Source organism: Chelonoidis abingdonii, chromosome 2 (genome assembly GCF_003597395.2).
Source record: "Chelonoidis abingdonii isolate Lonesome George chromosome 2, CheloAbing_2.0, whole genome shotgun sequence".
Lineage (NCBI taxonomy): Eukaryota > Metazoa > Chordata > Testudines > Testudinidae > Chelonoidis > Chelonoidis abingdonii.
This window is the reverse complement of record NC_133770.1, coordinates 77,575,736-77,603,456: the sequence shown is the minus strand read 5'-3', so window position 1 is coordinate 77,603,456 and position 27,721 is coordinate 77,575,736. Positions and strand designations below refer to the sequence as shown.

General features: G+C 44.2%; 1 protein-coding gene across 1 annotated transcript in view; it reads right to left on the bottom strand.

Annotated features, from left to right (window-relative positions):
- Positions 1-27,721, bottom strand: part of ZCWPW2 (zinc finger CW-type and PWWP domain containing 2) — a 134,475-nt gene that overhangs the window by 10,582 nt on the left and 96,172 nt on the right. The window contains exon 7 of the mRNA XM_032790018.2: positions 9,801-9,922. Coding sequence (XP_032645909.1) covers positions 9,801-9,922 — 122 coding nt within the window. The remainder of the gene's footprint in view (positions 1-9,800; positions 9,923-27,721) is intronic.

The following is a 27,721-nucleotide window of genomic DNA, read 5'->3' as shown; positions in this document are numbered from 1 at the left end:
CTAATGTTCCAAAGGCTATGAAGGGAATGGAGTATTAGGGATAAAGCTTCAATGGGCTGCAGGCACTATCTCACTGAATAAAAGCCCCATGAGAACAAAACATCCTGCAAAACTATTTCCTTTTCAAATAAAAAAGACTAACACTAGATATAACTTCTAGTAAAAGATGGAGTATGATCCTGTGATTTAAGACTATGTTACTATAAATTGAGACAAGTCTCTTGTAGGCAGGTGGCACTTTTCCAAAAAGGGACATATCTTTGGTGTTTAATGTACCACATTACACACATCTACATCATATATCAGTTGAAAGCTTATTTTATATATGTTTAGATGAGGTAGCATGTAGAACTTCCAAGTGGTACTGTAAGTCTGTAAGCAAAGTGAAACAATGATACTCGAAATGAGAGTGTCATATTTTTCGCATATTTCCAGAAACATTGCAACATGACTCTGACTACAATTTTTGCTGTTTTAAGTAAATTTTAACCCCTTAATGTGGTCTTTATTGGTCAAAGCTACCAAATGAAAATGTATTAAAAGATTTGTGTTGGTTTTCAATGGACAAGTATTTTTTTTTTATAAAGGATGACACTGTTCAGCAGGGCAAAAATGGCAAATAACATTTTGCAATATACTAACATTAAATGTTTTCACATTGCATATCTTAATTGTCAAAGTATCTCACAAGTGATTATAATAATTTTCTATATTTTCAATTGAAATTTTATGGCTGTATCGGTCTCACATTTAAGTTTGTGCACCAGTAACAGTAGATTGTATGCCCATAGTTTGTACTGTATGGAGGGTAGTTATAAATGTACATGAATTACTAATGTAATGATTCTCCATTTGTAAGCTTTTGTACATATAATGTAGTATCTGCTTGGTAGAAGGTTTTAACTTGTAATTGCCTATGCATGCAGTACTAGCCTTTGAAATAGTCTAGAAACTAACTTTTTAATTCAGTGACACTTATGCATAGGTCAGAATTAGTGTTAGATATGACAATGCATAGTTTCATATTATGAACATGCAAAAGCTAAGAGAAAAAGAAATGGCCTAACAAGAGGTTGTGAAGACAAAGTCTACAAATGAGTCCTTGCCCCTGCACTGAAGAGGTCTTACAAATGATGTCATCAACAATATGACAAATTCATTTAATCCTGAATCACATCCAGAGGTGCTTATCAACATATCTACTGAACTGCATGTAATATCAGATGTAAAGAGAATCTACTGAAAATAGCAGATATTGGTGAAGAACAAATGAAGAGATTTTTGAGAGGCGCACTTGATTCTGATGGGACACATAGCTTCTTCAGCCCAGTCAAGAAATCTGGCATCAAAACTTTTGATCATATGTCCAAGGAGACCAAATTTAAGTCTCGCAAGGGAGGGACAATTGCAGCAGCTTTAAGTCCATAAATTGTTTTCCGCAGATCCCTACCCTTAGCAAGACACAGACATATTTCAATGATAACTGTTCTTAGTCTCCCAATGTGTCTATGTCTGTGTCTATGTTCCTCTTGCATGCTGATGGAACAATGAGAGAACAGAAAAAGCTGAATTAGGACATCATCTGGAAGCTCAAGCTGAAAGCATCCATAAGCTAAGAGCATGCAACAAAGAAACCACAGTGTATATCAGAGATTCCATGGTCATCAAACAAATGATGGCTGGAGACAAATTCCACAGATTTGATGAACTGGTAGCTGAGTACCTGAGGCAGGTCCTAAAAGGATTTGACAAAGCTAATACTGTAACCGAAGTCCTTGACAGATATGACAACAATAACTGAAAACTGCAGAAAGACAGCACTGGACAGGATCTAAAGGCTGGATGCAATAAGGTTGAAATAATACAGAGTCATTAACAGAAACAAATGCAAATATTTCAAACAAGTCATTTTTACATGTTGATGGTGTCATTGTTTACCCCACTTCTATGGAAATGGCACCACTTGAGAACTCCACATCATACCTCATCTGAAGACATAATAAGCTTTCAAATATATGTAGAGAGAGTACATTAAGATGACCAAATTGGTGGTGTCTTCTGCTTGCCTATTGAAGTGCAAGAAGTTCTGTCTCCAAGACCAATCAGAAATGAGCTGTGTTATGACAGTAAGAAACTTCAAAAGACATTAAGACTCATTACGAATTCTTAATATCTCAAAATATTTGAAAAATTCTTTCCTGGTCGTAGGTTGGAAGCACAGGCATAAGAGTGGCAATCCAATAGGGTAGATACAGTGGAAAACACCACTTCTTTATGTTAGATGTTACATTTGCCTTTCAACTCTGGTCCGTGTTGCTAACAGGTAAGCCTGTAACTGCCAGTGGAACTATAAGAAGATATAAGTGATTCTATCAATTTGCCATCAGATCACCATTCCTTGTTGTCTCTTATGGTTCTGTACTTTAGCAGCCCAGTGGATGTGGATCCTATGAAGTTTATCATTAGTCTTTATTTACAATCCCTGAGACAGTTTTCAATTCATGTGAGAACACTCATGTTCAATCCAATTTGGATTAATTTTTTAAGTAAGATTTTATAAGGAACAGTGTCTAATGTTTTAACTAATGTTCAGATATCTTATACGTAATCAATTCTCTTTTACAACTGATTTTGTAATTTGATAAAAAAGTTATCAAATTTGTTCGATTTTTCTTTATAAATCTATGCCATTCATTGTGCATGTTTCTATTATCCTCTAGTTGTATTCAGATTTTTCTGTTAGACATCTCTTCCATTATTTAAGTAGGAAATTACATTAGATTTACCGAACAGTAGATAGAATTACATGATAATAAGGTATTCAGCATATGCTTCCTTAGAAATACTACCATGGTATAATCAGCCAGTTTTCCCATTGATGTATATTATTTTGGATTACCCACATAAAGAGGTTACTTACCCTACTGTAACTGTAGTTCTTTGAGATCTGTTGTCCACATGTATTCCACCTCTGGTGCGCATACACCCTATGGGAATGAGATTAGAATCTTTTTGAATAATGCTCTACATGCCCTTTGGGACTTCATAGTTGAGGGCATAAAGGGTGAGATGGATGCAACCACTCCAGTTCCTTTGCCAAAACAGAATCTGTATTGACAAGGACTCCACAGTAGCAGAGAAAGAAAGGGCATTGTGGAATACATGTGGACAACACATCTTAAAGAACTACAGTTACTGTAGGGTAAGTAACTGCTCTTTCTTCTTTGAGTGATTATCCACATGTATTCCACTTCTGGTGATTCACACACAGTAATTCACATCTCATAGGTGTAGTCGATTGAAACAATGATTGTAATACAGTTCTGCCAAAGCAGACATCAGATCTGAAGCCCTCTATCAAAAAGTAGTGATGAATGAAGGTGTGGACTGAACTCCAAGTAGCTGCTTTACAAATTTCTGAAATTGGAACACCAAAAGAGAAACTGCAGAGGCTGCCAAGAGATCTGACAACAGCTAAGTTTTGGGATTCTCTACAAGACCTCTTTCCACTCAGCTTCCCAAGAACTCAGTTCATCTCCAGACTTCCTCTCTCAGATATCTTTATTTGGCATATAGCAATGCTAAACTGAATTGATCAGTCTCAAATGCGGGGGGAGAGGGGGCAGGGTGGATGTAGAGTACATCACAGCTCCAAAGTTACACAGAAATCCTGTCCCTTTATATATGTTACATATGTCATTGCGTTACTATACATTGCATCACACTTTGACTTGGTTACTTTGCACGAAGCAATCCCTGTTCAGCATGCTCTGACCACGCATTTTCCATGATCAACATACTCCTTACCTCATCTCTAAATTCCTAATTGATCTTGTCCATTGTTATCTTGTTCATAGTAAATGGTTCCCTGGGTGTTCTCCCTCTTATCTTAGCTGGCTCAGACATTGTCTTTTTAGCCTACTGATCTATTTACTCACCTTATTTAGCTCAAATGTCCTGTTTTCAGCCTGATGATTCATTTATCTGCCTAATACTATCTTCCAAAAAAGGAGGCCTTCCCCCATGTGTTTAATTACTTACGTCAGGCCAGGCCTACCTACACTAAGGTGGGAAGTTTGGCTTTCCCTTGAGCAGTATGAACTTTGGGAAATATACCCCTTTCTATGCTATTAATGTTAATGCCTCTCAAAAGTACCTAAAAATATTTAAAATAATAAATGTAATATAATGCTATCCCCCACCAAAATGTACTAAAATAACAATAATTAATGCCCCATTAAAAACTGTAAAATTTACCCTGGCCCTATCTAGTTTTTAAATCACTTCCATATATCCAAATTGCTCCAAAAAAGCTGTTATTTGGCTAGCAAAGGGCACAAATCTCCTCTAAAAAAAATTAGCTAAACATTTATAAAATGCTAAAAATAGTGCAGCAGCAATTTAAAATATTCTTAAGGGCCAACAACACAATAAAAAATTAGGACAACTAAAAAAGGCCACTGGTCTTATTACTAAAGCACAGCTAATCCAGGTGCAAGCTAAAATTCGTAAATTACATGTTATTCTGCCCTTAATTCAATAACCCAAAAGTTATTAACAAAAATGATATTAAATATCATTAAGGCTAAAAAGGCATTGCAGTAAAATCTGGCATGTTCAGAAATTCAAAATTTCCTGAATAACCAGCTAATGGCCATTCAAAGTAATCTCAAGCATAAGACATGGCCTACTGCCCTTACAAATACCTCAAAAATGCCATCTAATTTGTGGCCATAAAAACATACTTAAAATTTTTCAAAATAAATGTGCAAGTACTCGCAGTGCTCCTTCCAAGCATATGGGCCAGTAAAAGGGGTGTGGGCTCCCACATACCAAGTCCTGCCGCGGCCATAAAAAAATGCATGTAAAACTAAATTATTCACCATAATACCTAAAAAATTAAACCACCAAATAATGCCTAGCCAATTTGTTGTTAGTGCTCCTAAAATAACACCTAATATTTAAATTAAAATAAAAAATCAGTAAACATTCTGGCCCTTAACACCCCTGCAGCTTTAGTGTTTAAAAAAATTAAAGCAAAAAAAAGTTGTCACAATGTTTAACAAAGTTTGTTAAAAAGGTATAAAACAAAAAACTACCCTAACAAAACACCTGCTTTTTCAAGCTAATAATAGCTGTGTGTATGTTAAAGCCACCACGTTGCAAAATATACATTTTAATCATACTACTGCTGCAGGCAATCATATTATTTACTGGCCTACAAATAAAATCCTACAATCAGCCCTTAGGTTTCAAATACCTTTTAATTAAAGTACTTTAGTGCCTAATTGGTTTCAAAATTTGCTTTCACTATTACCAAAGGTTCAAAAAATCTCTATATTACAAGGGCAAATTCATATGCTTCAAAATATATATCAAGTTAAAAAAAATGCCTTTCATACAGCTTACAAAGTGTCTACTTTATGTACTAAAAATAATGTATGGTGATTTGTAACTAAAACTGTACAACAACCCCATCATATTATTACCATAAAAATGTTACTGCTTTTATTGCTGTTGTTTAGTTTAAAATTATATTATTATTGTAAAAACCGTAATAATAGTAATACCTTTCATGTCCATGCTAATCATATATTGTCATTGCATCCAATCAAAACCCCTAAGGTTAAAGCTTTTACTGTAAAATCTAAATCCAAGGCTTAATGCAAATAAAGGTTTTAAAATGTTAGTTGTGCTAAAACCACAAAAGAGGGGGGTGTGGAAGCAAAAAAACCCAAAAAACTAACAGGGACATTGTCATAAACAGATAGTTAAGGGTTAATGCCTCTTTTACCTGTAAAGGGTTAAGAAGTTCACCTAGCCTAGCTGACACCTGACCAGAGGAACCAATGGGGGAACAAAATGTTTCAAAAGGAAGGAGCATTTTTTCCTTTGTTAGTTTTCAGTTTCAGCCAGAGTGAAAAAGATCAAGGAACCAGCCTCTTATCAGAGTAGTAAGTTTTAGAAAGGAATAAATAAGTTTATGTTTATTTCTTTGTAACCTGTCTTGTGCAATTAGAGGTAGAATCAAATTGAGTATTTGGGTATATTTTCATTGGTGTACTAAGTTTTGCCCAGGGAGCATCCTCTGTGTTTTGAATCGTTGTCTGTGAGAGTAGCTGGTATGCTAATCTTTCCCAAAGGGTTTTCTTTTACCTTTCTTTTTCTTTAATTAAAGCCTTTTTTAATACCTGATTGATTTTTCCTTGTTTTAGATCCAAGTGGGTGGATCTGGATCACAGGAGTTGGTGGGAGAAGGAAGGGGATGGTTAATTTCTCCTTGTTTTAAGATCCAAGGGGATTGGATCTGTGTCACAGGAAATGTTGTGAGTTTCTCAAGGCTACCCAAGGAAGGGAGTGTTTGTGAATGGTGGCAGCCAGACCAGATCTAAGCTGGTAATTGAGCTTAGAGCTTCTCATGCAGGTCCCCCACATCTGTACCCTAAAGTTCAGGTGGGGAAGGAACCTTGACAGATGTGAAGGAGGTCCACGCAGTCTCCTTATGTAAACAAGAGTCAGGCTAGCTGTAACCCTAATAACGCAAGATTTGTAGAAGCAAGGATTGTGAGAGGCAAGTGGGAAAGAACTATGCGAAAAGTTGTTGTGGCCTTATGTTCGATAAGTATGGAATATAGACTATAGTCTAAATAAAGGTGAGAAAAATAAGATAAGATATCAGGATAACCTATGTATAAACAAATGCAGTTGTTGCTCATTATTGTATGTAACAAAGGTATAAATGCTTGCTGTAATTGTTTACCTTGTAAGAGACCTGTTTAGCTCTCTCCATGCAATTGCTAGAAAAAATAAAAGTATCTAACTTGCTGCACCCAACCTAAAAGTAAAAACTCTGTTTTTCTCCAACACTGGTAAGTTGAGTTTAAAGTCAGAGACTACCTTAGATAAAAAATTCAAATGAGGTCTGTATGTCCCTTTGTCCTGGTGGAATACCGTATACAGTGGTCCTACCATAAGGGGGGTTTCAGGGGGCAGAGTCCCTGACTGATGGGAAGACTTGAATGAGAAACCTGGCCTTTGTTGCGTGTGACAAGTTTGTGTAGCTTTCAGCAGGAGAATGACATCTGCCAGATATGGTCTTGTGGACCTGATGGAGAGACCTGAATGCTTATGGGCTAGCAAGTAATCGAGAATGGAGGCTGCTGCAGCCTTCCAAGGTGGTCAATGATTTTGTGTCACCTAAATGGAGAACCTTTTCCATTTATTCACGTCATCTGTGTTGAGCCTTTTCTAGTGCAAACTTAGAAATTCTGGATTGCAGTGGAGCAGGATCTGTCTGTGGTTATCAGCCAGCATCCAGGCTGTGAGATGGAAGACTGTAGGGTCCAGGTGCAGGATTTGGCCTTTTGTCTGCATTAGGATACCCAGGTGCATCAGAACCACGACTGGAAGCTGTATTGAAAAGGTCATCAGGTCCAAATACTAAAATTACTTGGGCCATGCTGGTGCTATCATCCTCACCAGTGCTGTGTCCTATCTGAGCCTCCTCGTGACCCTCAGTATCAAAGGAATGGGATGGTTGGCAACATGAGTCCCAGAGTCCATGAAGTCAGGAAGTCATCTGACAGAGAGCCTGGACTGGCTGCCATTCTGGAGCAGAATCTCTAACACTTCTTGTTCTGGTCTGAAGCAAATAAGTCTATTGTTGGACATCCCCGTTTGTAAAAGATGTCTTGTAGAACAGAATTCTTGATGGATTATTTGTGATTGATTGAGTATTGTCTGCTAGTTTATTTTCAAGGTCTGGGAGTTATAGAGCCACTGGTGTGTAGACTTGAGGGCTGATACAATAGTCCCAGCAGTGAACTGCTTCATGACAATGGGGCAATTAGCATGCTCCACTTCAGTAGGGCAAGTGAGGCAGAGGAGAAGGGATATAAATCTTTCATTGGCAGAGATTATCTTTCAAGAGTTCATGAGGGTCCCAGAAATTTTTGTATCAGTATCAAGGCTGGGGTCAATGAGTAGTTTCTTCCAGGAGGCCAGAAATGGTGACTCTGATTAGTCCGATACCATTAGGTACCACAACAAGAGAAGGTAGTGTTTCCTCCAGCCTGACATGTGAGGTTGGTACCATAAAGTGAAGTGCTAGGTGCTCCATCATAGGTGCCAGAGGCGTGATACCAGGACTGACAGCTTAGGTTACACTGGATTCTTTAGTGCAATGAGCTTCAGTGCTAGCATGGGAAGGTCTGCCATTTAAAATTTCAGTTCCAGTTGCTCTAGTGTCAGATGCTTCAATTCTTGTTTGTCAGTGCCAGGCACACAAGTAGTTTCTCCAAGCTGCACTAAGTTAATCTGATGACCCTTCAGTGTCGAAGTGTCAGCAGTATCCAATCTGGGCCTTAAACTGCCTTCTAAGATAAATCTGCTCGGACCCAGAGAGGGAGATCTGTGGTCACCAATAAGCATCCTCTCTTTTCAGTGTTGAGTGAAGGAGGGTAGGGAAGCTCTGGTTGACTACACAATAGAAGAGTGGGACTTCCTCAGTGCCAAATGACCTCTAGTGCCTGAGGTAGACACTTGACTTACTGGAGAACTCACAGAGCTGGTGTGATCCAGTAAGATGGTCTCTCCTTCAGGACATAACAAGGCCATCATGTACTTCTCAAAGAGGAAAAGCTTCAGGTGGGATTCCCTTGCTTTTGGATTCTTTTGGGAAAGAAGCAGCATATAGAAACTTGCATGATATAGGTACTTCCCCAAGGCAGAAGAGGCAGTTAGAGTGTTCATACTAGGAACAGCTGCCTCCCAAGAAAGATAGGTCTTGAATCTAGGGGACTTTGACTTCACTACATCTGGGGCAAGGTCTGGGGCAAGTTAAGCATATCCTTAACTTGAAGGGGGTTTTTTTTCTTTCTTTTTTTTGCTTTTCTTTTTTGCAAATGGGCTTAAACTATACCAACTATAGCTAGAGCATTAATTAAGAACTCAACATAGAAAATCAGTTGCACATTGCGCATAGACACAGACACTGAAGGTGTTCCATCTTGTAGCCGCAGGCAGTAAGAAGGAATTGCAGGTCACTTGCTATCACCTCACCTTTATGACCTCAGATATGGAGCACCAGAGAGTTCAGACATGGCCCTGAAAGACAGTGCTATTTAAAAAGATTGCACTCTTGCACACATGGGGTGTGTGTGTACCAATAATGGAATAGATGTGGACAATCACTTAAAGACAATCTGATTAGGTGCTTTTTTTTTTTACATTTAAATAGAGGGGAAATAAAGTAAACATTAGCTAAATGGGCCCTTGAATAAAAAAGGTAACTTATTAAGTGTGTTGCAGATACAGGATTAGCTGTTTGGTGATCCTGGACCATGTGCAGGGAGAGTGTAGATCTCTAGAGGCCATCTCCTAGCTAGATATACTACACCCAAATTTGAAATATAGGTATACGAGTATTTCAAGTGAGATCTACTTGTCTGCCCACATGCAGACATCTGCAGTATAATTAATAATGGGGATATCAGTGGATGCATCTCCCTGAGACTGGGATTTCAACTATGAATATTAATTTCAAATATCTTCTGTTTTAAATGCAGGCTACAGTGAAACTGGTTTGTATTAAATATGATCTTTAAACAATTTTATTTTATATCATTATTATGATTAAATATAAAGCATTCAAAAAGTGGGCAGTATACATTGTTTTCAGAAGTATGTTACATAGTCATTAAAACATATTTAAAAGTGTCTTTCTTAAGCACTATCATAAATTCCACTAAAATTAAAAATGTTTCCAGTAACTAGTTAGCAATACCATGTATAATTCATACCTTTTCTCCTGAATCTTTTCCCTCTCCATTTCCATACAACCCACAGGTTGTTTTTAAAGGGTCTGCAACACGCCTCAGAATTTTTTCCAGATCTTTTAATATAACTTCTGTCTCAGAAACAACTAATAAACCAGCAAAATCAATAATTTAGCTAGAATACATATGTATATTTATGCAACATTATTAATGAAATTTAATTGACTGAGTAATAAATAACAACAGTGGGGAACAGATACAGAAAATCTACAGAGAAAATCATTACTCCAAACATGGAAAAGAAAATGGGTTTCCTGTGATAAAACCATATGGGGCTAAATTCCGCTATCATTGACACTGGTGAAAATCCAGCATAACTTTACTGGCTTCAGGTGTAAGAACAATTCATCCTTTGGTCTTTAATGATTTGAAATCAACACAATTGTCAAGATTAAGTGAAGAATAGTAAAATAGTTATCTTGTTAGGTAAAATTCTTGCAATTTGTATAGCACTGTTATACTGGATGTGAGTAGAAACTTGCCTGAACATTTTTTAAACAAAAATAAAAAGTAACTTCTTACATTACTTTACAAAATATCTCTCTTGAACTTTCTGGATAGAAAATCTCTGAAAAGAGATACAAAATGCAACAAAACTTACAACACCAAGAGGCTCTGCTGAAGCAGAGCTCTTTGGAGACAGGTCATTGGTGGTCTTTCTTCTCTTTCCTATAGAAATAGGATGGCGGCAGCTGCAAGCAGCCTTTTCCACAGGCAGCAGGGATATGGAGACAGGAGGCCACATGAGGTCATCTACCACCTTTCCGTAAATGGACAGGACACAATGCTACCATGAGAATGCTCAACCAGTCCCTTCTGACCAGCCTTGTTTCTTTCCAATGTGTAACACAAATGTTTTTCACTGTGAGCATTGATTTGAAATTAGGTAAATTCATACTAAGTATTTGACACAAAACTGTTCTTTTTTTTTCAACATTGTAGGTTTTAGGGAAAAATATTAGAAAGCATTTTATTTAATGTATTTATTTGTAAAGAGAAGCTGGAAGAAAAAACAACACAGGAAGTTGTTCTAAAGCAAGACATTCTGTAAACAGCTTTGATAAGATTATAAAGAGGTTCTGTTGTGTTAATAAAGTATTAAATGCAACCTTCAGGTTGAATTAAATGCAATTTAATTTCTAGCTGGGACCATTTCATCTCACCTTACTGAGGCTTTAGAGGCTGCCAGGAAAAGACCTTCTCAATTAAACTTATTACATACTATCTTCAGAAATGACTATATCAATAATTGCACCAACTTCTCTGGTCAAAATGTGCAGTAAAGCCTGCATGGATGTTTGCACAACAGTATCAGCTTCATAAATGTCTTTTCATGGAAAGTCTGCCATTACTGATATATTCCAGTGTTGTAGCCATATTGGTTCCAGGATATGAGAGAGACAAGGTGGTGAGGTAATATTGTCTATTGGACCAGTTTTTGTTGATGAAAGAGAGAAACTTCCAAGCTTCACAAAGCTTTTCTTCAGCTCTTCTCATTTAATGAATATCATCAATATTGGCTGGTAGCTGAATCATCATTTTCATTAGGTGTAGTTTATATGATATGCACTATATTTGGTATAACATTTTTAATGTGTTTCCAAATCATTAATATGTGTTTTCCTTGGACTAATCATGTAAGTCGTACCAGGATAAGGATAACATACTTTATAATTACATAGATACACACATACATTTTTATATAATCTTTCATATGATCTGTATCAAAACTGAAAAATACAAGATGTTATATTGTATACAGTGTACTGTTTGCTAGTATTCTGCCAAAAACTTATACTATCCAGTCACATAAATGAAGATTTTTGTCCCACAGAGACGTTAGTAGGATTGAGCAAAGAGAAGATGAAAGGCCTTTCCTTTTCTATTTTGTATGAAGAGTTGTTCTTGGGCTAAGAAAGGCCCAAGCAGAGTATCTGTCTTAACTATAATGCCATGGAGCCTATTCTAGAAAAGGAGTTATGTGGATCCAAAACGTTTCCTATCTAAACATTTTTTTCTCTTTTAAATCAAAGAAATGTCAGATGCCTGGAATTTCCCAGTAATTGAAAGCTTAATTCTGATAAGCTATGGGGAATTCTGAATTTAGTGTGCTCAAGGGAAGTAGGTATAGAATTGTCAGCAATTTTATTTTTTGCATTTTAGACCATATATCTGGACAATACCTGAGGATGGTAGAATTCTTCTAGTAGATGTGCTTATGAAAATGACATTTCCAGCCAATATTCTGGAGCATTTTTCATATTAGACTGTACCTAGCCTAACCTGGGATACTAGACAAGTAAATCTGAGCAAACAGATTAATCACAATTCAGTCTATTTTATAGCTGTAACAATGCAATGCAGAGTTTCTTCCATAGCCAGACATATTTTTCTTATATGTTTATGTGCTGTAATTCTAGGTGTAGCACCAGTGAACACAAACTATATAACTGAGTCAATCTAAGATATTAAGTTTTAGCTCTATAATATACCATATAGAAGTAGCTGTGAAGTGTTTCCAGTGGTCCAAGTAATCTTTAATGTATTTCATTAGGTCAAGAAGCTATTTTGATATCCTAGTTCTGTCTATTAACTGTTTCATTGGAAAGCACATGAATATTTAGTCTAATCAGAATAGGGTATAGAACTGATACAAAAGATTTAAATTGTTGACAAACTACTGGGACGCCATCTACAGTGATTCCACTATAATCATGGGGCTGTTGTAATTCTTCTTTCCTTGTAGTCCTTTTCATGTCATATTGAAAAACACTCTTTGTAATTCTGAGGTTACTTTTCGTAGTGTTTGTTTATTCAAAGGATACTTTCATAATAAGTGGAGCAATAGGAACTGGCACAGGGTGAACAACGTACTTTTTTTTCTTTTGGTTGCTGGCAATCGGAAAAAATCAGTACTAAATAAACTGAATCTGAAAATTGCTAAATGTTTTGGAAAAACTGAAAAAAAACCCTGCTTTTGGTGGAATGTTCTATTTCAGGCATTTTTAAAGGGCTAGATTCACAAAGTAGCAGGAGGAGGAAGAGGTAGTGGTGATATCAGTCTATGGTATAGCAGCCAATGTCATTCATAATGGCAATGAATAGTAATTGGATCAGAAAGACAGCGCAAATGAATGACTCTGTAGCCTGGTGGCTAGGGCACTCACCTAGGATGTGGGAGACCCAAATTCACATCTGTGCTCCAATAAAAAGTGGAACTTCCACAAGAAAGACTAAAAGAGACCACTGCAAAATATTCCATAATGCTATGATAAGGGTACTCTCCTGAGAGGTAGGAGAGTATTTTCAAATCTCTTCTCCACATCAGGCAGTCTCCCCATCCCCAATGAATGCCCTAACCACTGGGCTAAATATTATAAGGAAATAGCCACAGCTACCACTACCAAAATATTTTTGGTTGGAATTATTTAGCAAATTCACATAAAATTTGTGAAAAGTTTTGAGTCAACCAAACTGTTGTGGTTTGGGGGTTTTTTTTTTATTTTTTTATTTTTTGCCAAATAAACTATTAATCTGAAAAAATTAACAGCACAACTAACAACACGTATAGTTCAGTACCCTAACACTTTCTAATATAACCCTTTGTTTTTGGTTTCTTTTTTCTTTGTTCTCCTACATATGAAATGCACAAGCCAGAGCTCAAGACAAGACACAGACAAAATACTTCTTGGCTTATGTGAAGATGTACTTGACTGGGAACCCAGGACATGATGATTTTGAGTCTCCCCCTTCCAGTGATCATTGTTAACAATTGTGTCCTTCACAGCCCATATTCACTTAGGCCATTACCGTAAGAGGTTAGATGAGTTAATTGATGATCTGAGAGGTTGCTCGTGATCATTTCTGAGAGAGAATTTCTGACCGAGCTGGGAATAGGACCCAAATCTCTGCTATGGCATATCCAAATCTCACTAATTTAGCCACATTGTCTCTCAATCAGATTAAGCCAAATTTATGTGTTTGGTTATTCGCTGTGTAAAAAACGGAGCAACTCTTGCACAGCCACCTCAGCAAAGCACTGTGAGAAACACAGATGAACAATACAGTCTTTAATTACATGATCAGATGCTATGAGACCCTGACTGGGACCGAGGAGAATGGGTTGTTTTCCCTGTTCTGCCACAAATTTCTATATCATGCTGAATATGTCCTTGACTCCAAAGCATTGAGATGTGGATGCTAACTATTAAGATCTTTACTTGGCTTTGTAATTCACACTGTTAAAATTATTAAAATAATAATTAAAAAATTATTTACCTGTACAATAACTATCGTTCTTTGAGATGTGTGGTGAACATATACATAGTCCACTGTAGGTATATGTGTGCCTTATGCATTCAAGTTGTAGACTTGTGCCAACCATACTGGTGGGTGGCACATGTGCCCCTTCCCACACTTGTACATAGAGCTGAGGGCATTAAATGGTTGTGGCTCTGCCTCCCTCTCTATTCCTTCACATGAACATCCAACAAAGACTCAAAGTAACAGGAAAGCAGAAGGGACATTGAGATATGTTATGCCCATATACATTCCAAGAATAATAGTTAACTGTACAGGTATGTAACCATTTTTTCTCCTCTGAATAGTTGTGCACATACACATTCCACTGTAAGCAACTCAGTAAAAGTTACCTTGAGGATGGTGGGACTTTAATTATTTGAAGAGAGACTGCTGCATCATCTTGCCAAAGTTCACATCAGCTCAGGAAGTTTAAGTAGAAGTGTAGTGTCTGGAGAAGGTAGGTGCAGATGACCATGTTGCTTCTTTGCAAATGTCCACTATAGTTATGTTGTTCAAAAAGGCTGATCAAGTGGAATGAACCCTAGTAGAAAGGGCTGTTATCCTCATAGGACAAGAGACCTTAGCTAGATATAGTCAGAAATCCAGTCAGATATATATTGAACTGTAAGAGGTTGCCTTTAATCCTTTCAGCGTAGGATACAAAAAGTCTAGGAGATTACCTGAACGACTTTGTATGTATAAGTAAAAGAATAAAGCTCTCTAGACATCCAAGGTATGAAGCCTCTCCTCCGTTTTATTAGAGTGAGGCTTCAAAAACAAAAACCAGAAGTTTGGTTGGTTTGATTGAGGTGGAATGCCAAACAACCTTTGGTATAAACTTAGGATTCAGCGTAAGATAGACTTTACCCTGGTGGAATACTGTGAAGGAAGGGTCTTCTGGTAATGCTTTAAGCTCTGATGCCATCCTCACAAAAGTAACTGCTACCAAAAAACAAGGTTACTCACCTTTGTAACTGTTGTTCTTCGAGATGTGTTGCTCATATCCATTCCAGTAGGTGTGCGCGCCCCGTGCACCTTCGTCGGAGACTTTTACTCTAACAACACTCGGTGGGCCGGCAGGGCGCCCCCTGGAGTGGCGCCGCCACGGTGCCTGATATATACCCCTGCCGGCCCGACCGCTCGTCAGTTCCTTCTTGACGGCTACTCCGACAGAGGGGAAGGAGGGCGGGTGTAGAATGGATATGAGCAACACATCTCGAAGAACAACAGTTACAAAGGTGAGTAACCTTGTTTTCTTCTTCGAGTGCTTGCTCATATCCATTCCAGTAGGTGATTCCCAAGCCTTACCTAGGCGGTGGGGTCGGAGTGAGACATTGCGGAAAGCAAGACCGCTGAACCGAAGGCGGCGGCGTCTCGAGATTGTTCAACCAGCGCATAGTGCGATGTAAAGGTATGCACAGACAACCAGGTAGCCGCCCGGCATATGTCCTGGATGGGGACTTGGGCCAGGAAAGCAGCCCGGAAAAATTACCGAGTAGACTGGGCGTATCGCCAATTGGGACGTGGCATAGTCATAGCCGTGTGGTACAAGATGTTACCGTCACGAGAAATTCTCTGGAAGTTATAGGGAGACCTTCATACGTCCGCACTGTAATAATTGGCGACGCGTCTGAAGCTTTAGTCCGTTGATGAGACGCGAGGGCCGGCGACATCCAGGGTGTGGGTAGTGCTGTCTCGTGGGGTGTGCGGCTTCGGAGAAGACCGGCAGAAAAATACTTGATAGATGAATGATGGTGAGCCACCTTCGAGGAAGCTGGTTGGCGTCTTCAAGCTGACTTATGTCTGAAAGACATGGTAGTAAGTGGATCTACGACCAACGCACGAGCACTCCAGATACCACTGGCATGAGGTGATACGGTAACGAGGATCTTCCAGAACAGATAAGTAAGAGCATGTTCTACGCTCAAGAGGGGTCCATGATTAGACAGCACCTAGTTTGATCCACTGGGGAAGGAGCGTTAAACGAGTAAAGTGTCTCCATCCCTGAAGGTTAAAACGATGGGGTGTAAAGGTGAAAGTACCCAATCCCTTAAGGAATCTAGAAACGATGGGGTGTGAAAAGGTGGAAGTACCAGGACTCTCCAGGATGGAAGTGGAGATTGCGGCTAGATGGACCCTAATGGAAGAGGGCTAGGCCCTGGCCCTTGAGATATCAACAAGTAGTCCAGAGGACGACAGAGACTGGAACGGCATCAGGGACCATGAATGCCGTGTACACCAGAATGAGAATCGCTTCCACTTTGCAAGATAAGTCACCGCGTAGAGGGTTTCCTGCTACCCAAAGACCTGTTGACCTCGGGGAGCACTGGCGCTCAGACTCGTTCAACCAGACAGAAGCCACGCCGTCAGGTGTAGGGACGGAGGTCTGGGTGACGAAGCCTGCCGAAGTCTTGTGTTATAAGGTCCTGGTAGAGAGGTAGTGGTATTGGAGGCGCCAGGGGCAGGTCGAGCAGCATGGTGTACCAATACTGTCTCGGCCATGCCGGAGCGATCAGGATCAGCTTGGCCTTGTCCCTGCGCAACTTGAGCAGGACCCTGTGGATTAAGGGAAAGGTGGAAACGCATACAGGAGACCCCTTGTCCAGGGAATGAGAAAGGCGTCCGAGAGGAGCCCGGGGAGCGGCCCTGGAGGGAGCAGAACATCTGACACTTCCTGTTCTCCTTGGAGGCGAATAGGTCTATCTGGGGAAAGCCCACCTCCGGAAAACAGAAAACAGGACGTCCGGACGGATGGACCATTCGTGTGTCAGGAACGATCGGCTCAGGCGGTCCGCTAGAGTATTCCGGACCCGGGGAGGAAGGAGGCTATCAAGTCGATCGACTGGGCTATACAAAAGTCCCACAGTTGTAGGCCTCTTGGCAAAGAGGAGAGATCGTGTTCCTCCTTGCTTGTTTATATAATACATGGCCGTTGTGTTGTCCGTGAAAATGGCAACAAACGGCCCTGTAGCTGCTCGCGAAATGCCTGGCACGCCAACCGGACCGCCTTAGTTCGCGGACATTGATGTGGAGCTGGAGTTCTGGCAAGGACCAAAGACCTTGGTCTGCAGCTGGCCAGAGTGTGCGCCCCACCCAGAGCAGGAAGCATCCGTCGTCAGGGGATAGCGAGGGTTGAGGCGGCTGGAACGGCCGACCGGCGCACACCAGGGCGGGGTCCAGCCACCAGTTGAGGGAGCCCAGTACGTGAGACGGTATTGTGACTATCATGTCCAGGGCATCCCTGCGTGCCGAAAGACTGAGGCGAGCCAGAGTTGCAGAGGGCGCATGCGTAGTCTCGCGTGCTTTGTCACAAAAGTGCACGCAGCCATGTGACCGAGGAGGCGAGGACGTGCGGGCAGTGGTAGTGGGAAAGGCGTGGAGCCCCTGAACGAGAGAAACTATCGCTGTGAATCTTGAGGGGGCAAGCTGGCTGTTGCTCGATTCGAGTCCAGCAGCGCTCCTATGAATTCTATTTCCTGAGTTGGGAGCAGGATGGATTTGTCTAGATTGATGATCAATCCTAGACGATGAGAACAGATCTTTGATGAACTGTACGTGCCCGGTCACCTGGGCCTCGGAAGCCCCTCGAATCAGCCAGTCGTCGAGGTAGGGAAAGACATGAATGTGACGACGACGGAGGTAGGCCGCGACTACTGCCATACACTTGGTAAAAACTCGAGGGCGAGGAGAGGCGAAGGGCAGAACCGCAAACTGGTAGTGATGACGGTTCACTACGAAACGAAGAAACCTCCTGTGCGGTGGGTAGATCGCGATATGAAATATGCGTCTCTCATGTCGAGAGCAGCGTACAATCTCCGGGATCGAGGGAAGGAATGATGTTTCCCAGGCATACCATGCGGAACTTGAGCTTCCTGATGTACTTGTTCAGAGCTCGCAGGTCTAAGATGGGGCGGAGGCCGCCTTTCGCCTTGGGAATCAGGAAGTACCTGGAATAGAACCCTCTGCCTCTCATGGCTCTGGAACCTCCTCTATGGCTCCCAATGTGAGGAGCTTCGAAACTTCTGTAGGAGGAGTTGCTCGTGAGAGGGGTCCCTGAAGAGGGACGAGGAGGGGGGGTGGAAGGCGGGGTCGAAAAAACTGAAGACGGTAGCCACCTTCCACGTGCTGAGGACCCAGCGGTCTGATGTTAGCTGGGACCAGGCAGGGAAGAAAGCGGCGAGGCGGTTGGAAAATGAGCGGGATCTGGAGAGGAAATCGGTACGGTGCTCTCGAGCGCACCTTCAAAGCTAGTTTCGGTCCGCTGGTGGTTTGGTGGGACCGGAGTTGTTACCCCCTTGAGGGCCAGACTGGCGTCTACGAGAGGTCCTGCCTCTGCGCCTGGAGAAGTCTTGTCCTTGGTCCGAGGTGGGGGGTAGAACCGTCGGGGCTGGGGACGGAAGGGCCGTCTTTGAGTCTGCGGTGTGCATCCCCAGCGAGCGCATTATCACGCGATTGTCTTTAGACTTTGGAGGCGAGGGTCTGTCTTCTGAGAGAAGAGACCCTGGCCGTCAAAGGGTAGGTCCTGTATCGTGTACTGGACCTCCGGCGGTAACCGGACGCTTGCAGCCACGAAATACGCCTCATAGCGACCCCTGATGCAAGAGTTCTAGCTGCAGAGTCTGCTGCATCTAAGGAGGCCTGAAGGGAGTCGCGCCACCTTTTTTCCCTCCTGCAGGAGCGCCGAGAATCTTGGCGGAGTCCTGTGGGACAAGGTCAGTAAATTTTCCCACTGCCTCCCAAGTGTTAAAAACTGTAACGGCTCAGTAGGGCCTGTTGATTGGCGACTCTGAGCTGGAGACCCCCAGCAGAGTAAATCTTCCTGCCCAGGAGGTCCATGCGCCTGCCTCTCTAGACTTGGGCGCAGGGCTTGTTGACCATGCCGCTCTCGCTCGTTGACTGATTGGACCACCAACGAGCAAGGCGGAGGGTGACATAGAGGTATTCGTACCCTGTGGACGGGACCATGTATTTGCGCTCAACCCCTTTTGCCGTGGGCCGTGGCACCGAAGCCGGGTCTGCCAGATTGTATCGGCTCGTGCCTGGATGGTACGAATGAAGGGGAGCGCTACGCGGGTTGGGGCCTCCGCTGAGAGGATAGTGACCACTGGTCATCCACCTCAGGGACTTCCTCTACGGGTAGGTTTATATTTAAGCAACCCGTCGTAGTAGGTCCTGGTGAGCCCTGAGGTCGATAGGCGGTGGCCTGATGTAGATGTTCCCGCCACAGCCTCGTCCGGGAAGAAGAGGACGAGACTCCCGGGACCAAAGGGTCTTGAAGAGACTCTTGGTCCTGGTGGGCATCTACGGCTTGGTCAGGTGAGGCGTATCCCGGGCAGGGAGCTGTTCCATAGTGTCCGGAGGTGGTCTGCTCACCGTGGACTCAGGTGCCCTTGTCGGTCGAGGAACTGAGCGAGGCGGTGGCTGGTGACGCCCTGGCTCTGGTGGTAAGCCCACGGAGTCCAAAAGGGCCACTGCTGAGGGCCTTGAGTGTCCGAATCCCCATAAGACGCCGAGTCGCCATGGGAGGAAACGGATGGTTGGCGGGTTGGCCACGGCGGGGCCGAGAGTCTGAGATGATCCTCTCTACGGCCAGGTGAATCACTGTCCACGTGGTGCCGGGAACGGTACTTGGAGTCCCGCCGGTGCCGTGAATGCGACCGGACCTACTACAGCGCGGTGCCGGGAGATCGACCGGTGCCGGGAGCCGCCGTGCCGAGATCGGCTGCGAGACGTGCGGTGCCTGGAGGTCGACCGGTGCCGGGACCCTCCGTGCCGGAGACCGGCTTCGTGACGTACGGTGCCGGGAGAGCGGTGCCGAGATCTGGAACGGCGCCGGTAATGCCTCGACGGCGATCGGGACCGTGAGCAGTACCGCGAGTACGTCCGGTACCGTGAAGGGGAACGGTACCGGGACTGCGAGCGGCCGCGGGATCCGGAGTGATGGTGAGACCGGGACCGTCTGCGTGACCTCGACCTGGAACGAAGTCCCACGGTGCCGGGAGAAGGTCTCACGAGAGCCGGCTTGCCCAGAGATTGTGGGACCCGCACCGGCGGTGCCGGGGGTCGAGCGCTCAGGCTCCGTCATCGCAATGAGGTCTCGTGCGGCTGAGAACGTCTCCGGGTTGAAGGCACAATGAGCTCAACCGCGGCACGCGCCGGGGAGCCAATAGGCACCGGACTCGACGGCCCTTCCGAGGCCGGAATCAACGGTGCAACAGACCTCGAGGCCGCGGCAGAGAGTCGGTGCCGGGCGGTCTGTTGTGGGCAAGCGCTCTGACTGCGGGGGCTGGTGTAGCGGCCGCAGGAGGCTTACGCTTCTTGCCTCTCGGAGAGCGAGCGGTGCCGACAGGAGTTGGTGCCCGGAGACTGGTGAGGTGTCTTCTTTGAGGGCGTATGATGCGGTGCCGAGGAGGCGCTTGTTCCCGTGCCGCGGGCGTGCGAGGACGGTGGAGTGAGCGCTGCCTCCATGAGCAACTGTTTAAGGCGAACGTCCCTCTCTTCCTGGTTCGGGGCTTGAACGCCTTACAAATTTTGCATCTGTCTGTCAGGTGGGAGTCGCCCAGACACTTCAGACAAGAATCGTGCGGGTCGCCTGTGGGCATCGGGCGACGGCAGGCCACGCACGGTTTGAAGCCCGGCGACCTGGGCATGAGCCCGGTACCGGGGTAGGGGACGGGCTAACCCGCGATCCCTAGTAACTAATTACAAACAACTACTAAAGAACGAAAACTAACTACTAACTACTATTTAAAGTTCAACTATATACAAAATTCAAGAGGATACAAGCAAATGCTAGGGAGGTGGAGAACAGATAATCTGCACTCCACAGTTCCAACGACCGACACGGGCGGTAAGAAGGAACTGAGGAGCGGTCGGGCCGGCAGGGGTATATATCAGGCGCCGTGGCGGCGCCACTCCAGGGGGCGCCCTGCCGGCCCACCGAGTGTTGCTAGGGTAAAGTCTCCGACGAACGTGCACACGGCGCGCGCACACCTACTGGAATGGATATGAGCAAGCACTCGAAGAAGAAACAGTGTTTTCATCGGTAGCAAGTAGAATTTACTCACCTTGTGCAGTAATGATGGTTTTTCAAGATGTGTGTCCCTATGGGTGCTCCACCGTAGATGTGCTTGTGTCCCTGCGCTACTGATCAGACAACTTTGGTAGCAGTTTCCTTGTGCTGCTCCAGGAGGGTAGTCAGTGCACGTGGGCTAACCCCTGATCCTCAGTTCCTTCTCTACTGCAGAGTCACTGACAATAACTCCAAAGTAGAGGGGAGGAGGATAGGTAGTGGAGCACCCATAGCAGGACACATCTTAAAGAACCATCATTATTGCACACAGTGAGTAACAACTTCTTCGAGTAGTGTCACTGTAGGTGACTCCCAAGCAATACCCCTTCTAGAGAGCTGGGACTTCGGAGTTGGGTCAGTTACACTTGGCAGTACTATGGAGCCAAAGATGGCTTCAGCAGCAGAGTCCCCAGTCATCGCAAAGTGTTCTGTGAAAGTATGGGCTGATGCCCATGTCACTGTGCTACAAATCTCCAAGATAGGGACATTCTTGAAGAAGGTGACAGTGAAGAAATTGACCTTGTGTAGTGTATCCGAACAGAGTCTGGAGGAATCATATTGTGAACTTGGAACACTGATGTAAGTCAAGACCGACTTGGAAAGCCTTTAGGCTGATATTGCTGAACCTTTGGATCTTTCTGCAATGGAGAGGAAAAGCTTATGGGACTTCCTGAAGGCCTTAGTACTGTCCAAGTAGAAGGCCAGGGCTCTCCTGACATTCAAGGTATGCAATATTAAGGTAAAAGATTGAAAAGTGAATTAATTGATTCATGAAACAGGGAGGTCAACTTCAAGATGAATTTTGGATGAGGCCTAAGCGTAACCTTCTTTGGAAAGAATACTGTGTTGGGGGTATGTGCCATCACAACAGCTCTCTCTCCTATTCTCATGGTAAATGTAATTGCTATTAGGAAGGCCGTTTTCATGGAAATGTACATCAGCGAACAGGTGGCCATAGTTTGAAAGGCCTAATCAATGCTTTCAGTACCAGGTTTAGGTTCCACATGGGAATCGGAAGACAAGGTTGTGGGAAGAGGTTTACTTTTAGTGGTTGGATGTGACAGCACTGAATATCCTTCTGGTTGGTGGAAAGTTGTTATAGCTGCTAAGTGGATCCTGAGAGAGCTTTAGGGTCAATGCTTAGTCTAAGATATGTGGAAGAGTCACGGATGTTGGGGAAATTTGTTGAAAAGAGCACCAAATCTGAAACCTGGACCATTTTTGCAGGTAAGTATGTGAAGTCAAGGCCTTTCTGCTGTGCACAGAACTTCTTGTACCTCCGTTTAACAGGAGCTTTCTAAATGTTGGAACCGACTGGGAGCCATGCCTTGAGGCAGAGAATCCCTAAGCTGGGATGCAGGGTACATCCTCTGTTCTGTGAGAAGAGGTGCAGAATGGTTGGGAGCGGGATCATCGGGCACGTCGCAAGTTGTGACAGGAAAGGGTACCGGGTCTGTCTCAGCCAAGTAGGAGCAATTAGAATGACATAGGCTCTGTTTCTTTTTGTTTTTAGCAGGACTGTTGACAGTAGAGGAAATGGAGGAAAGGCATAGAGAAACTTCCTGTTCCAGGGGATGAAAAAAGCATCACCCAAGGAGTGCTGACCCATTCCCACTCTGGAGCAGTAGCATGGACTTTTCTTGTTCAGGTGAGTGGCAAACAGGTTTGTGGACGATGTCCCCCATCATCCAAATATGTCATGAAGTATTGCTGGGTTCATCTCCCTCTTGTGGTCATGTGGGAATTTGCAACTGAGACTGTCCACTGTCAGGTTTTGTGTGCCTGGGAGGTAAGCCACAGACATTGTGGGAGATGCACCAATTCCATACCTCATCGCTTCTGTGAATAGGGAGGGTGACCTAGCGTCCCCCATCAAACAATGTAGTACATACAGGCTATGTTGTCCATTAGGATCTTTGTGTCTGATCCTGAGATCAGCAGGAGGAAATGAGAACAACAAAACAAAGGACACTGGGCTTCAAAAAAGGCATTTTCAACAGACTCAGATAAATAGTAGGCAACATCTCATGAAACGACCAATTAGGAAGAAAAGGAGTCAAAAGGGATTGGCAGTTCTTAGAAGATGTAATACTAGAGGCTCAACATCAAGTTATTTTGACACAGAAGAAAGATAAGAAGGGCAACAGTAGGCCAATGTGGTTGTACAAGGAGCTTTTTAGCATGCAAGTCACGGGAGATGATAGTACCACTCTATTCAGCACTGGTTAGGCCTCAGCTAGAATACTGTGTCCAATTTTGGTTACCAATGTATAGAAAAGATGTTGAGAAATGGGAAAGGATCCAGAGGCGAGTGACAAAGACATTCAAAGGGATGGAATGCAAGCCACATGAATGAAGGCTGAAGGAACTGGGTATGTTTAGTTTGTAAAAGAGGAGATTAAGGGGAGGACATGATAGCGGTCTTCAAATACTTGAAAGACTGCCATAAAAAAGGTGGAGAAAAAGTTGTTCTCTTTTGCCACAGAGGACAGGACAAGAGGCAGTGGGCTCAAACTACAGCATAGCAGATTTAGATTAAATCTCAGGAAAAAAAGTTCTAACTATAAGAACATAGGATAATGGAACAGACTTCCCAGGGAGGTTTTGGAAGCTTATTCACTGGAGATTTTCAAAAGGAGGCTGGATAGCCATCTGTCTTGGATGGTTTAGACACAACAAATCCTGCATCTTGGCAGGTGGTTAGATTAGATGATTCTTGTGGTGCCCTTCCAACCCTACGATTCTATTACTCATCCTGGAAGAAGAAAGGCATATGTTACAGAGCCCAGGCTGTGACATGCCCTGAAGCAGAATTTCCTGCATTTGTTTGTTCAGGTTTGTTGCAAAGAGGTCTTTTACCGGGAATGTCCATTCTTGAAAAATCCATTCTAGACTCTCCTTCTTTACAGACCACTTGTGATGGTCTACTAAGTGTCTGGTGAGAGAGTCTGCTAAGGTATTTCTCATCCTAGCAAGGTGAAATGCCTTTAGAGAAATATTGTTACATATGCAGAAGTTCCACAAGTGAATCACTTCTTGGTTCCCTGCTTGTTTAGATAAAACATAGTAGTGGTGTTGTCGGTAGGAACTTGAACCACTTGATTTCTGATAGTGGTGATGAATGTCTTGTAAGCCCAACAAATGGATCAAAGTGTTAAAATATTTATACAGAGAATAGCTTCCTGAGTTGTTGATAGCATCTGAACTTGACACTGTCCAAGATGAGCATCTCACCCTTTGGTGGACATATCTGTTACAAGGGTCATTGTTGGTTCCAGTGGTAAGAAAGGTACCCTTTGCAGATGTTCTGGGGAGCCATCCACCAGTTCAGGGTCTTGACCATTCATGCAGGTATACAAATCATCATGACCAGAGAGTTTCTATTTGGATGGCATACAGAGTGAAGCCAGGCCTGCAGATATCTGAAGTTAAGTTTGGCATGCTGAGTCATGTACATGCATGAGGCCATATGCTCCAAAAGTCGAAGGTAAGAACGTACTGTTGTCCTGGAGTCAGACTTGAGGTTTTTGCAAAGGATGACTATGGACTGAAAACTTGTCTGCCACAAGGTAAGCCATCACTGTCTTGGCGTTGAGATCTGCCCCCATGAAATGTATTAGTTGGATTGGTGAAGTGGAAATGTATTAGTTCTCTGGGTTCAATGTCAGCCCCAAATGACATGATGATGCTGTTTCGATGTACTCTTTTGCTGTTCCTCAAACTAACTAACTGAATGCTGGAACAATGGAGATGGGCAGCTACCACTGATATACATTTGGTGAACATCCTCTGGGCTGAGGACAGATCAAAGGGCAGCACTGCATACTGTCAGTCTGTGTTCCTGACAATGAATCAAGATAATTTTCTGTGACCTAAATGAATTATTATGTGAAAGAAAGTGATCTAAAAACTGAGGGAAGCATACCAATCTCCAAGGAAAAGAAAAAGAGATGAGAGGATGACCATCCTGAAATATTATTTTCAGGATGAATCTATTCAGATTTCTCAAATCCAAAACAGGCCTTAGACCACCTCTTTTTCTGGAGAGGAGTGTGGGGAAGACATCAGAAAGTGATAGGAACAGAAGCCCTTCTCTTTGTGCTGGTGAGGTACTTCCTCTGTTGCTCTCAATTCCAAAACAGATTGTACTTGAAGTAGAACAGCCTTGTGAGATTGGTCCTTGAAAAGGGATGGGGTAGGTGTCACGGAGTGTGGGGGAGTCAGGCCCTGTATCCCTCTTCCTGGGACTCACAGTGACTCTCAGCCAGCCAGTAAAATAGAAGGTTTATTGGACAACAGGAACACAGGCTACAGTAGAGCTTGTAGGCACAACCAGGACCCCTCAATCAAGTCCTTCTGAGGGTTCAGGAAGCTTAGTCCCCAGCTTAGGATTCCCTGAATTCCACCACCCAGCCCAAAACCGAAACTGAACTAACTCCCTCCAGCTGGCCCCTTCCTTTGTCCAGCTTCCCAAGAAAAGGTGTGACCCCCCTCCCACCTGCATCGCTCAGATTACAGGCTCAGGTCCTGTCCCTCACCTAAAGTCATCCCCGGCTCTCCCATCCCCCACACAGACAGTCCCTACTGCATCACATCTCTCCCCCCTTCGAGACTGAACTGAGCAGGGTCACTCTGCCCAGTGACCTGGGGAAGTTCAGAGCCCCCTCTCCGGGACAACGCGTCCGCTATCAGGTTGGCACTTCCCTTCACATGGACCACATCCATGTCATAATCCTGCAGGAGCAGGCTCCACCTCAGGAGCTTGGCGTTGGCTCCTTTCATCTGGTGCAGCCAGGTCAGGGGAGAGTGGTCGATGTACACAGTGAAGTGTGGCCCAAAGAGACATGGCTCTAGTTTCTTAAGGGCCCACACCATGGCCAGGCATTTCTTCTCGATGGCCACGTAATTCTGCTCCTGGGGTAGTAACTTTTTGCTCAGGTACATGATGGGGTATCTCTTCCCCTTTTCATCCTCCTGCATTAACACTGCCCCCAGTCCCATGTCTGAGGCATCGGTGAACACCATAAAGGGCTTGTCAAAGTCTGGGTTTGCCAGAACTGGGCCACTAACCAGAGCCTCCTTCAGCGCCTGGAGAGCCTGCTGGCACTCCTCGGTCCAGACCACCTTGTCTGTCTTCCTCTTCTTGCACAGCTCAGTGATGAGGGCAGCTATGGTGCTAAAGTGGGGCACAAACCTTCGATAGTACCCTGCCATCCCAATAAAGGCTTGGACCTGCTTTTTGGTTTGGGGAGCAAACCAGTCTCTGATCACCTCCACTTTGGCTGGTTCTGGCTTTAGGCAGCCACTCCCCACCCGATGGCCCAGATAAGATATTTTAGCCATCCCCACCTTGCACTTCTCAGCCTTTACAGTTAAACCAGCCTCTCAGAGTCGGTCCAGCACTTGTTTAACCTGGGACACGTGGTCCTCCCAGGTCCAGCTAAAGACACAGATGTCATCAATATACGCCACGGCAATACTCTCCACCCCTCAGTAGCTGATCCACCAGGCGCTGGAAGGTGGCTGGAGCTCCCTTGAGGCCAAAGGGCAGGGTCAGAAACTCGTAGAGCCCCAGAGGGGTGATAAAGGCCCATTTTAATCTGGCATCTGAGTCCAGCAGCACTTGCCAGTAGCCCTTTGTAAGATCCATGAAGGTGAGGTACCGAGCACCTCCCAGCTTGTCTAGGAGCTCGTCAGGCCTGGGCATGGGGTAGGCATCAGATACGGTGATGGCATTGAGCTTTCGATAGTCCACACAGACCCGGATTGACCCATCCCTTTTGGGGACCAGTATCACTGTCGAGGCCCAAAGGCTGGAAGACGGCTGGATCACCCCCAAAGCCAGCATGTCCCTGACCTCTCTTTCTAGGTCCTGGGCAGTTTTCCCGGTGACTCGAAAAGGGGTGTGTAGCAGGGTGGATCCCTGCTCCGGCCCTGAAGGGGTTAAAAACAGCCCAGGGAAGGGGCTGGGGCTGGAGAAAGCAGCCTTTTAAGCTGGGCTGATTGGGGAAGTGGCTGCAGCTGGGACCACACCCCAAACTGAGCAGGAGGGCCTAATAAGAAGGCCAGGAAAGCCAAGGGCAAAGAGTCTTCCTCTGTCTGTAGAGGGAGAAGGGCCTGGCTGCCGAGAACCAGAGCAGGTACCTAGGGTAAAGAGTGCTGGGGAAAGGCAGAGGAGCTGGGGAGCCCCTGCCTGGAAAGCCCCAGGCTGCAGCCTAGAATTAGGCCAGCAAGTACTGGGGTTGTAGGGTGCAACCCAGGGCTAGGCCAAGGCAGCAGGTCCAAAACCCTTTGCTGATGATGAGTGGCTGATGCTGCAGTCTGCCCCAGGGCGTGGGGCTAGACAATGACTGGCAGTAGCCAAGACACTGAAGCAAAGTGGGGATAGAGGGTGGGGGGGTTCCCAGGGAGGGGAAACCCCTAAGGAAAAGGGGTTACTGCCAAGGGGGCAGAACCCCATATAAAAGGGACACCGGGGTCCAGGGAGGGACATGGGGCCAGTAGCGGAAGA